We start from the raw sequence: 13,580 nt of genomic DNA on the forward strand, positions 1-13,580 counted from the left end.
GGTCCCATATGTCATGAAGGGGGCAGCGGGAGTTGCAGGCTGTGAATTCCCATGGGTTGATAAGAATTAGGTTTGGGTTTTCTTGCGGGGCGGGGCGCCGACGGGAGGGGTATGCCCTGGGCGGGCTAGGCACCGGGGTCGGGCTGGTGTGAGGCAGAGGTGGATGTTGTGTGGCTGGGGGAGCCGGGGGTCGGGTGGGGAATTTCTTCATTCATTCATTCATTGCCAGACGCCATGTATCCCAATCGGGGTGGCCAAGGCTTAGAGTTAATTGTTTTACAGGGAGGGGCACTAATCCTCCACCAACCCCACTTAACATGTAGGTGTTCCCAAGCGGTCACCCATCCAAGTACTAACCAGACCCAACGTTGCTTAACTTCGCTGATCGGACGGGAAGCGGTGTACTCAACGTGGTATGGCCGTGGGCAAGAATAGAGGTCAATTTATTAATTCTTGAATACTGTGTAGAGCAAAGTTATAGAAATAAATTACCACTGATAGTAGCAGCAATAGATTTTTCAAAAGCGTATGACTCAATAAAATGGGAAGAAATTATAACAGCCCTAAAAACTTTGAAAACCCACGAAAGCCTAATCGACATCATAAGTGAGATATACTGCGGGGATAAAACCATGATAAAATTAAACCAAAATGTAGAACCAGTAATAGAAATCTCCAGCGGTATAAGGCAGGGCTGCACAGGGTCGACCACCCTTTTTAAACTTGTAACATTTAAAATAATCCAAGAACTAGAAAGTACAGGCCTAGGCTACAGAGATGACAATATAAAAATAAATACTCTATTTTACGCAGATGATGGCCTACAATTTTCGCAATCAATGACAGATGCCAAGGCAAACATATGAAGATTAATAAACGTAGGCAGGGAATGCGGGCTTGAAATAAATAAAGCAAAAAGCAAATTTATTATATTCAACATGGATCAGCAACCAGAAAAAATTGAAGATGTAGAAGTAGTTACATCTATAACATACCTGGGAGTAGAAATAACAAACTCAAAAGACTGTTTCAAAAAACACGGGCAAAAAAATGATAAACAAAGCCCATAAACTAGCCAATACAAGCTACTCAGTGACGGCAAAAAGTTGCAACAAGCTACTCATAGGTAAGATTCTGGAAGAGCCTTGCATTACCTAGCATCCTGTATGGGGTGAGTGTAATAGCATATAGGCAAGAAGAAATAAACAAGCTACAAAGAATTGAAAACTCGGTTTATAGATCTATTCTAGGGGCAGCAAAATATACAGCAGAAACAGGGTTAAGAGGAGAGATAAGAGCATCCCTAATGAAAACTTAACATTAATTTGTTGTGGAGAAGGGCAGGCGGTCAGGAGGCGCCGCATCAGCTGTATATCTCTATCTATGTCTCCTTTTGGGTCATGGATAGTGAAGTGTTGTTTCACAACATGGGAGTACTCTGAGCAGAGTGTTAAATGTATGCTGATTCCGGGTTTCCTCATCTGCCTCCAGGTAGGCAGTAGTAACCAGGCGTCTTGCCTGTATCAGGGTATTATCAAAATCCCCGTCGAATGAAAAACTATCCAATTTGGATAGAGCCACTACTTTCCCCAATGATGGGGTGATGGCTTGTACAGTGAACTTTGTAAAGTTCTGCCAGGTGAGTTCTGGGACGATTTTCGGCGCTATGTCCGCCGCCGCTTTACCCAACAGTGGTAGTGTGACTGAAATTTTTTGTTGGTCATTTTCAAAGCCAATATCCAGTAAGGGTTTAATTATTGCCAGATATGTGTGTAAATCATACTGGTCGGGGTCAAATTTGGGTAACTGAACGTTCGGTTTAGTTGCCATTTTGCCAAATATTTCCTGATTACCTCTCTTTTACGCCCGGGTCTAGAACCACCGCTGGCCACCAGTGTAATGCTAGGTGAAATTAGGCTCGACTTCTCGTTCCTATTACACCTAACGTGGAGCGGGGTCCTCTTCCGAGACTGGAGCTTAGTGCAATAAAGAGAGGCAGGACACAAAAACTCTAGGCAACAACCTTTACACGTATATTACCACAATCAGACACAGGACAAGTCAGCAGATATTACAGCACAATACGTAGCAACATAAAACCTTATCTAGGATATGGGTATCTCGCAGGATACTTGCTTCTCTGACAGTAATGACAACACAATCAATCCTAGTGTATCAAGGGTGCAGTGAATATAGGCGCGCGCGGGAGGCGGGGGAGGGGGGTGGGTCTCACGAGGAGATAGGGGAGGGTGCGGGGAGTGACTTGTGACGGCTAGGGGAAAGTTATGGTACTACTAGAGAGAGGCAGATATTAGCCGTGAAGTCTATACGGTTTCCACTAGCCAAGGGACTTTGGTAATTGATATTCACACTTACTCTGGATATTGGGATGAGAGAGAGTGATATACAAGATTTATGGGCAGCATGGGGGAGGGAGAGAATACCATTAATACTCTCTTTCACAATATTCCTTTAGAGCTCACAGTAATAGGGGTATGTCATTACAGAGGAATCTCCAGGCGGCACAGGCTTACTAATTGTATATAAGGGACGTCACTCATAAATATAGTTCATCAGATCTTGTTCCACACACTCGTCCTTTAGTTTCTCACTGTGATCTTACTCGCCCCGATATTCACTATATGGAGTCACTGCACAGTACTTATACTAGGGGAAATCACACTTAACCTAAATCACTCGTATTGCAGCATCACACGCATTCATCATGGGGATAGGCGGGAACATGTCGTCGGCGATCCTGCCGGGCTAGGGGCACCGCCAATGTGATGAGTGCCAAGAGGGCATGGGATAACTCGTAAGGGCGTCCTCTCGCATCCTGGGCTACCTGTGGCTTCCGGGGTGGGCTCAGGAGTGTGGCCTTCGGGACTGGGGCCAAATAGCTCCAGTAACCTCTGTTGTAAGTCTCGGCCTGCAGTGAGAGCCTTACGGCTTCGTGGGGGCGTAGGGAGATTGGACCCGGGTGTCCTGAGGAGAATTGAGAGAGACTGCGGACTGCGGTCTCCAGTGTCTAGGGGCACTGACAGAGGAGGGCTGCGGCAGCGACTTCCACTGGGGCCCGTCAGGTGCGTCTGCTTTAGAGCCAGACTTAGGGAGCAGAGGCCAGGGAAGGCTGTGAGGCCTGTCTGGGTCACTCTGGGATGGGAGGCCTGGGCTCTAGTCTCCTGCCATAGTGATGTCTCTCTCCTTACCTCTTTCTGTGCACCCTCGGAGCGACAATAGATCGTCTCATGAGGAGGGGAGCGACAATAAGCCGTCTCTACCAAGACACTCTCGGAGCGACAATAGGTCGTCTCACGAGGAGGGGAGCGACAATAGGCCGTCTCTACCGGAGCACTTTCGGAGCGACAATAGATCGTCTCACGAGGGTGGGAGCGACAATAGGCCGTCTCTACCGGAGCACTGTCGGAGCGACAATAGGCCGTCTCACGAGGGCGGGAGAGACAATAGGCCGTCTCTGCTGGAGCACTGTCGGAGTAACAATAGATTGTCATTAGCCGTCTCTACCGGAGCGACAATAGATCGTCTCACGAGGATGGGAACGACAATAGGCCGTCTCTACCAGAGCACTTTCGGAGCGACAAAAGGCCGTCTCACGAAGAGGGGCGCCGTCTGGAGTGCCTATGACAACTCCACCCCTAGCTGGTTCAACAATCCCACTCCGTGAAGGTACTGTCTTTCTCCTACGGCGGCGACGGCGTGGTGGCTGCGTGACATAGGGGCGCACGGCCCAGGCTGACATATGTCGCTGTTGCTGGGAATGGTTCTGATTGGTGGCGGCTACCCCGTGGGGTCCGTGTGGGGGTGTCGGTACATCCTTGGGCATACTGAGCTGTATTTTGCTTGTCCCGTTGTCGGGGGCACTGTGGTATATTTCGGGGGCACTTCTTTAAGTCACGCATTTTATATATATATATATATATATATATATATATATATATATATATATATATATATATATATATATATATATAGATAGATAGATATAGATATATATGTAGATTGAGAGGTAGACAGGAAAAAAATATATACAAGTCAATTTCACGATACTAAGATCAACTAAATATCTCGTAAGTAACAATGGAATACTGTACATAAAGCAGTAGATATTTCTCACAAACTTGCAGTGAAGGGCGCTAACTGGGGTTGTGGCCGAGAGGGAGGTTACAACAGGGAGTGAGGGAGACGCCTGCACCCTGTACACATGTAGGCATAATATGTTATAATACAATACTATACAGTATGTAACTACTGTATGCAGCTATATAGACATAGGTAACAATATGTAAAACAGGTAGTTATGTCTGAGTTCTCCAGGAAGACAACCACACATCTCCCTTACCTAGATGAATCAAGAATGCCAAACACTCCTGATCATGTGCCGGAAATGTGACTGACACACACATGCACAAACGTGCACACACGTACGCCCACACACTGTAGCCGGAAGCTAGAGGGGGATATATGTCTAATATCACACGTAGGAAAGTTAGTAAGACAGGAGAGAACAAGAGTTAGACAAGGAGAGAGCAATAGGGAGTAGGAGAGTGAGAGTAAAGTAGGAGGACTGCAGCTAGCATAAACTGCTACTAACCATAGGCAGCACGGTTTATGCCAAGCTCTTAACTTTTATTCATATAACTGTCTCACAATAAACTCCATCGACCTAAGTCTGTCTATTTCATCATCCCACTTAAAATACGAAGAGGATAACGGAACAGAGAAAGCCTACACTGACATCTCCAACAATTCCTCACCATTGCTCTCTCTCCTAGTGCCTCCTCCATCGACGACTAAAGCAGATAACCTTCTCTGTAGAATTACACCCCTCGGCTACGTCCACTTACACCAGTCCTAAGTCTGTTGGAAGAATCTTTTTTACAGAGATGTAGAGGCTTCATATATAGTTTGCTTGATTTTAAGTTCAATCCTGCATATTGCATACAAAGGTTTGCCTGCTTATTGGTTCAGCGGTGTCGAGACGTGGGAAGTATACATTGAAGTGAGAGGGAGCAAGGCAACAAGCACAAACACTTGGCATCCTCACCCGAGAGTATGGCAGACACACTGTAATAATTTACTACTTACTGTACATTAGCCCACAATGGGCCCCCTAAAATTCCAGTCTGACAACCAGTAGTCTAAGGTCTCATAAACTACAAGTTCATCTGTCTACCTATCTATAGCCAGGTGCCATAATCCCCTAAGGGGTGGCCGTTTGTCTTTGAGTCAGAGGTTTTACGGGGGGGGGGGGGCACTAACCCTCTGCCAACCCACTTGTTGACACGAAGGGAACACGTGTGGGTTGGTTATATGGTTATCGCCCAGCGTTGTAAATGGTTTTCAGGCTTACAGGAAACCATAAGGCTTGTTCCTCAATGTAAAGCCACCTGATAGGAAAGATTGGAGAAATAGGAAGAGAAGGGGCAGACAGAAAAAGTGACAGTGCTGAAGGAAGAAGTTGGCAGCATCACATCAAGTGAGTGGATGATAGGCGCCACCACCTACCACCACAAGGTCATATTTAACTAAATTTTTCATATCATCACATTACTGGCCTCTAAGTGTTATCCAAGTTAGTTCTGGAATTAATTATCTAAAGGGGTGTGTTCACCCCTACTAATTATCCCTAGTGGTACTAGATTCTGCATATACGGAAAATTGACAGGGCATTTCCATAAAGTTTTATGCATTTCTGCAGTGAGACCATATGCTCTGCTGCAATTCGGAAACAGCTATCATTTGGGCAAGGCCTGTCGGGCTATAAAGTGCGTGTCAACTCTACTATTGAGGCAGAATGCATCTGTCTGTGTTCTCGGAAACTACTAGTTCAGGTTTGACCAATTTTCCAGATCTTTCCCACTTCCGGTATGTGGGTGCTATGCCAAGTGTGATCTGGACTGTAATTTTCAAAAGAGGCCATATCCCCAATGGTGCTTCACTCTAGAAAATGGGCGAGCCATTTCTGTGGAGTTTCATGAGTAGCCTGCAGGTGCTAGTGCTATGCTGTAGTTCAAAAGTGGCCCCCATTTGGACAAATGCTGAGCGGCCCATAGGGTCGAGAAGTGCTTATATAATCCTATTTGAATGCAATCAGCTGGCGACCTATTGGTTTTATGGGTGTGGGAAGAGGAAAGTTTGCTTTTGAATTGAGATGTCAAAAGAAATTATCCATGAATTGGGATGTTTGGCTTATTTCACTTGGTAGTCTGCCGATAGCTGAATATTTCTCCTTTCCTACCGCTACTTCTGGATCTTACTCACCCCATTCATTTGTGGAAAATATGGCTGATGTGTGTATGACTGTGTCTAGATGACTTAATCCAAGAAGTGGCGAATATAGATCGCCTTCATAAGACCCCTTCAGACCGTCACACATATGCGACTCAAGACCTGACCGCAGTGGGACTCAAGGTCGTGTCCTAGTTGACTCCCACGCCTCCCGACTGGCCCTGAATCTAATCTGCTCATGACTGCCTCACGACTGGTCGTGACGTCCTCAAGAACGCTACCAGATCACAAGGCGACTGCAAAGCGAATTCAAGGCGACCATGGGGCAATGGAGCAACGAGTCTTCAAATTTGAAATTTTAACGGATTTTTGTCAGCCACGACTGCCCAAGAATGCAAAACGACTGCATGTTGCGTTTGGGGAATGCACGACAACCCCCTCCGAGCCTTCCCTGACCCCCCGCTGACCCCCCCCACGATGGCAAGAGTGGGCCTCTCACCCTTTATACGCCGCTCGCTCGCCGGCACGCAGTTGCCATGTGTGACCGGTGTTGCGCCTGGTTCCCCACCAAGACTCTTGGCGCACTCTTTGCGTGGTCTGGGATTGGTCCTAGCCCAGTCATCATGTGGTCTGCATACAGTTGTCACATAGTTGTGAGCCATGATTCCGAATCGCCGACTGGACTGTCAAAATGCGTTGGATGGTCAGCTCGGGGTCTGGTTGTGGTCTGATCTTGGTCGGCGACTCAGTACACAGTTGTAATGTGTTTTTTTTTGTCGGCGACTGCACGCTGACACGCAACGAACGCATCACGATGCATCCAGTTGAGCTAAGACTGCTTCAGGACTGACCTACGACACTCCTGACTACGTTGCAACTGTGACCCGACTTTTGGCAAGTCGGCTCAAGGAGTCGTCTCAGCAGCTCACGACCTTTGTCGGAGAATCAAGGGATGACCGATGACAAAAGCCGTTACGACTTTGAGTTGCGCCGCTGTCGGGCCTTGAGTCGCGAATGTTTGACAGGGGCTTTCCTCTGCCATCAGACTACCCTACCTCCAACTCACATCCTCTCATATGCCTCATCACCTTATCGCTTCCCCGATCTCATCCTAATTCTCCTTCTCTCCCTCTTCCCCTCCATCTCGTTCACATGCATTCTCTCAACAAGATCTTTTATTCTTCATTCCCTTTCCACGGCAAAACCATCTCGCGGTACCTCTAACACTTTCCAGTACATCCACACATCAGTACCACAATGCTTCTTGACTTCCCCAGCTGTATGTTTCTCCATGTAATGTGGCATGCTTCTCTAGTAATAATAATGCCGTTAAAGCTAGATTTTCTTGTATTATTCATAGTTCAACATTAATGCTTTCCTATTATTTCTTGATCATATATATCTCATTTATTAATTCAAAAAAGGATGCGATAATGGTGATGATGATGATGATGGTGATGTGAAATAGGTGATATCCATTAGAATTTTTAATAATTCTCCATCTCTGCTTTTTTATTCCTGTCACTGAATCCTATCCACATTCATTAATAGTGAGATACAGCTGTACTTTGATGGATGGACGGCACTGTGGATAGAGGTTATTATGACAGTTAACCCTTCCACTAAGATTGGTCTATGTGTGATCATCCATCACTGAGCCTCAATCCTTCCACAAAGCCTGGTGTAGTTGAAGCAAAACCTTGAGTTATGGAGTCATTCGATCTTGCATTGTGACTTTGACCTATGACGGATTGTGCGTAATATCGAATAATTTCATCCTTGCTTTACTCCGATTGCTTCCTTAGTGTGGACTAAGTATGAGGAAGCTTTTTCCCTTGGCCTTGACACATACAGGTCGAATTTTGATATTGCCCTTTAACCTTGACTGTTGACCTAGTGTTCCTATAACAGAATCCCTCCGTTCTCACCTAATTCTCCAGCCTTCCACGAAGTTCAGTCTAAAATGGATCAAAACGGTTTAAATTGACCTTTTCATACAACCAAGACCTTCGCTCTTTCCGTCTTACCTTGAGTCTTGACTGACTGCTTCTCAAAATTGAAACCCTTCATCCTTATATTGACATAAACTCTGTCACAAAAATTATTCTGAATCAGGTTAAAATTGAATAAGTTGACCTTGCCATAAGATCTTGACATTTGAAATATGTCTTAAATGCCACACATCGTGTCCGTGGATGAGCCTCAACCATTCCATAAAGTTTAGTGCAAATTAGCTCAAAAGCCGTTTTAGTTATTTTGGTCACACACAGACACATAGCGGTCGAGCTTTAACACTGACCTGTGATCTTGATCTATTGCTGATTGTTTTCAAAACGAATCCCTTCGTTCTTGCCTTACACGCAACCCTTCCTACAAGTTTCGTTTAAATCAGATCAGAACAGTTAAGTTGCCCTTGCCACACGATGTTGACCTTTGACCTATTGTTAAAAATAAGGTTAACCCTTTGACTGGCCCTTGATCCTTCCTCCAAGTTGATGTCAAATCGGGTCAACACAGTTTGAGTTATACTGTTAACTCACACACGGCAAAGTGACAAACCAACACCCTTCCTTGGGGTCCCAGAGGGGAGTGACAAAAATTCATTCACCATCTGCCCCTGTTCTAGGCCTTTGTCTGACACTGTCTCTATTTCTGTAACATCAGCGGCTTATTTTTTTATTTCCTTTCTGATGGAGACCACCTTTCTTCTTCAAAACCTCGCTTTTTTTTTTCTCAGTGACAGCTGGCCCAGGCAACTAATAGCAATCCTTTCTTTATCCTCCTACTTTCACTATACTCATTTTCAAAGCCAGAGGTGGTTGTTGTGATTACGTTCGAAGTAACCAAAGTTGCTCTCATGACCCAGAACTCGAGGCGTGAGAGTTTTCTACTTGATTTTCCTGTCATTCTCTTAGCAAATATATACCGTATGTTTTATATGTCCTAACTATTTTGACTATACACAAAGTTCTTTGACTATCTTATTTCTAAAGTGAATCCTCTCCATGTCTCCCATTTCTTCACCCTCAACATTAGGCTCTCCTCTCCATTCTGTTATCAGACTGGTGAATCGGTCTGCCTCTTTTCTATTCATAATGACATAGAGCAGCTTATATAGCATCCTTCCTTTATCTCTGACCGTTTTGGGGAGAGTTCCAACTAATTTGACCTTATCCTTACAACCAGTTTCTCTGGCGACTGTTAATCTTTTCTTTCAATTCGACTTTTTTTAATGATAATTTTAGCTCTGTGATCTGTCTTATTGCTCCAGTAAGGTCTGTGGATTTCCCCTTCCCAGAAAAGAGGCATTTATGGCATTCTGGTGTTGTGGATTTCAGGGCCGGCATGCAGTACATCTTTGACTTTCCCTGAAATGACTATTATTTTTCTATCTGTCTATCTATTGCCAGACGCCTCATAATGGCAGCCATTTGAGAATGCTTTACGCACTATGGAGGTTATCCTCTCGGGCATCGAGCATACTTTGTTTTCTTTTAACCCCTGACTAATGGAAAAATAAGCCTCGGTTTAAACACGCTTGTCCTACTGCCGTCCACAAGAAGGTGACTTACAGTACCTAAGGCACCAGCACCAGCTTAACTCTGAATCTCGATCTTTGTTACGCCTTGAACTGTGCCAAGTCTGTTCTTCATCTTCCCTTATATATATACATATACAGTATATATATATATATATATATATATATATATATATATATATATATATATATATATATATATATATATATATATATATATATATATATATATATATATATATATATATATATATATATATATATATATATATATATATATATATATATATATATATATATATATATATATATATATATATATATATATATATATATATATATATAATCCATCCATCCATCATCCAATCCTACATTGCTCCATGAAGAGCGTAGGAGCCCGGGGCTAGGCAGTTGGTCCCGACATTTAAGATGAGAGTGACCAGCCTCACTCATACCTGAGCATTACATGAGCAATCAACCCCAACCATCCCTTGGATATAAACCTTCACCAGCTCAATCCGATCGGAGCGCAATAATTACCCACTAAACCACTAGGTGCCAAAATTTGGTTATATGGTTACCACCCAGAGTAGTAAATGGTTTCCTGGTGTACAGAAAACCATTTGGCTTGTCTCTAAATGTAGTCACCCACAGGCAGAAGAAAGAGGAAAGAATGAAGGAAAGAAAGACAGAAGAGGGAGTGTAAAGTCACCCGTAGGCAGAAGGACAAGGAAAGAATGAAGGAAGGAAAGACAGAAGAGAATGGAAGGAAAGAAGGATGGAGGAGAGGAAGGGACAGACACCCGACAGCAGCACTACATAGAGTGAGTGGATGGTGAGCGCCCCCATCTACCACAATATATATATATATATATATATATATATATATATATATATATATATCACCCGACAGCAGCACTACATAGAGTGAGTGGATGGTGAGCGCCCCCACCTACCACAATATATATATATATATATATATATATATATATATATATATATATATATATATATTGTGGTAGGTGGGGGCGCTCACCATCCACTCACTCTATGTAGTGCTGTTCAGGCGCCCCCATCTACCACAATATATATATATATATATATATATATATATATATATATATATATATATATATATATATATATATATATATATATATTGTGGTAGGTGGGGGCGCTCACCATCCACTCACTCTATGTAGTGCTGCTGTCGGGTGTCTGTCCCTTCCTCTCCTCCATCCTTCTTTCCTTCCATTCTCTTCTGTCTTTCCTTCATTCTTTCCTTGTCCTTCTGCCTACGGGTGACTTTACACTCCCTCTTCTGTCTTTCTTTCCTTCATTCTTTCCTCTTCCTTGTGCCTGTGGGTGACAGTACATTGAGTGACAAGCCAAATGGTTTCCTGTACACCAGGAAACCATTTACTACGCTGGATGGTAACCATATAACCAAATTTTGGCACCTAGTGCTTTAGTGGGTAATTATTGCGCTCCAATCGGATTGAGCTGGTGAAGGTTTATATCCAAGGGATTGTTGGGGTTTATTGCTCAAGTAATGCCACTCAGGTATGAGGCTGGTCACTCTCATCTTAAATGTCGGGAACAACTGCCTAGCCCCGGGCTCCTACGCTCCTCATGGAGCAATGTAGAATTGGATGATGGATGGATGGATATATATATATATATATATATATATATATATATATATATATATATATATATATATATATATATATATAGTGGGGACGCTCACCATCCACTCACTCGATGTAGTGCTGCTCTCGGATGTCTGCCCTTTCCTCTCCTCCATCCCTCTTTCCTTCCATCCTCTTCTGTCTTCCTTTCGTTCATTCTTTCCTTGTCCTTCTGCCTATGGGCAACTTTACACTCCCTGTTCTGTCTTTCTTTCCTTCATACTTTTCTCTTCCTTCTGCCTCTGGGTGACTCTACACTGCGTGACAAGCCAAATGGTTTCCTGTACACCAGGAAACCATTTATTACGCTGGGTGGTAACCATATAACCAAATTTTGGCGCCTGGTGGTTTAGTGGGAATTACTGCGCTCCAATCTTCTGAGAAAGATCAGTTTTACGGGCTATTGATCTTTGGTTCTTTCTCTTTCGCATCAGTACGCGCACGCACGCACGCGCACACACACACACACACACACACACACACACACACACCGCTGAACTTTCCGGGCCTGTATAAAAGGGAATAACGGATGTAATGAAAAAATATCAGGAATACGAGTGATTGGCTGATACATTAACCATATGTACAGGCTAAAATTCGACGTGTCTTATGAGACTGAATTATATTTTGGAAAACAGCAATCAACTCTGAGGTATTCTAAATAACAATTTTAACTGAAGAAACATTGTTAACGTAATATTATGTTTACATTTCTAATTCATTCATTTACAGTTACTTATATTTGGGGAAAATCTTAAAGAGTAATAATTACGATTACGAAAAATTTTAAATCTTTAATGAATAATAATCGATTACACTGACAGAACACGGTTACACTGAGGAAGATCCAGTTTTGGATCGAGTAGAGGGAGAGTGCCTAGATTCTGGCGTTTTGTCCTAAGGTAATCATGTGTGAATAAGACTGTTAGTTGTATCACACAAGAGGACTGACAGGAACTTGTATTCTGTTCTCATGTAATCATGAGCGGGTAATAGCCTGTATTAGATCTATCAAGAGACCTGATAAGTACTCTATTTTCTGTTCCCATGTAATCAAGTACGAATAACAACCAGTGTTGGATTAAACAGGAGAGTTGATAAGTATTTGTGTTGTGGTCTCACGTAATTATATACCGGTATGAACCAGTCTTGGACGTACAGCAGCAGGGCAGCTGACAGGCATTTGTGTTGTGTCCGCAGGTAACCATTATGAGGCAGGCTGCGACCGTGGCTGTGGCTGTGGCTGTGAGGGGTAGTAGGGTAACCAGAAGAAACTTGCTGCCAAACCTGACCAGAGTTTTGTCCACGTCAACAACTCATCAGGCCTCAGCAGGTACAGAGGCAACAGCACAGCAGCATGAGGTGCCGGTCAAGTCCGTCTATGAGTTGCCAACTCCCACACCTTATCCTTTACTGGGTTACATCCTCTTTTATGTCTACAACAAACTGACGAAGTGTGAGTATTGTCAAGAAAAAAAAAAAAACTACATAGGATACATCCTTTCACTTCATATCATTATCACCCCCTACACTCTCTCTCTCTCTCTTGTTCTTTCTTCTGGTTCCCTCACATCCCACTTATTAGCATGAAAAATGGTTATGATAATGATGATGGTGATTATGCTGCTGTTGCTGCTACTGCTGACTTAAAACAGTAGCTCAATATACAGTTAACTTAATTAGTCAATACCAGTGATTCATGACCTAGAGAGCGTAAGAACACTTTGTCGGTGTGAAAGGGGAGGTTGGGGGTTGTAGGTGTGTGGTGGAAGAGGGGAATGGAGGTTTGTTTTGCAGCGGGGATAGATGTCGATGTCTGTTTTGTGTACAAAATAGCTCAGACAAGAACACTGTATTTACACAAATTATGTGTGTGTGTGTGTGTGTGTGTGTGTGTGTGTGTGTGTGTGTGTGTGTGTGTGTGTGTGTGTGTGTGTTTACCTAGTTAAGCTAGTTTTGCACAGAAATTGAGCTAAGGTCGTCCTATCCTGTTCTATAACTACTTGTATCCAATCAGTTTCCAAACACACACACAGACGTTCCATGCTTGCACCACCTCCCCCTCTAGGCTGTTCCAGATACTGTATCCATACTTTTGCTTT

At 43.6% G+C, this 13,580-nt stretch overlaps 1 protein-coding gene and 1 pseudogene across 1 annotated transcript in view; one reads left to right on the forward strand and one right to left on the reverse strand.

The window, feature by feature from the left end:
• Positions 1–305: 305 nt before the first annotated feature.
• Positions 306–427, reverse strand: LOC145407637 (5S ribosomal RNA; annotated as a pseudogene).
• A 6,513-nt stretch (positions 428–6,940) lies between these two features.
• The window catches only part of LOC145407498 (cytochrome P450 CYP12A2-like), a 164,925-nt gene continuing 158,285 nt past the window's right edge, over positions 6,941–13,580 (forward strand). Inside the window, exons 1-2 of the mRNA XM_080278426.1 lie at positions 6,941–6,997; positions 12,679–12,934. Coding sequence (XP_080134552.1) covers positions 6,941–6,997; positions 12,679–12,934 — 313 coding nt within the window. The remainder of the gene's footprint in view (positions 6,998–12,678; positions 12,935–13,580) is intronic.

Source organism: Coenobita brevimanus, chromosome 73 (assembly GCF_032717465.1).
Source record: "Coenobita brevimanus isolate Jiangsu-jjx chromosome 73, ASM3271746v2, whole genome shotgun sequence".
NCBI lineage: Eukaryota > Metazoa > Arthropoda > Malacostraca > Decapoda > Coenobitidae > Coenobita > Coenobita brevimanus.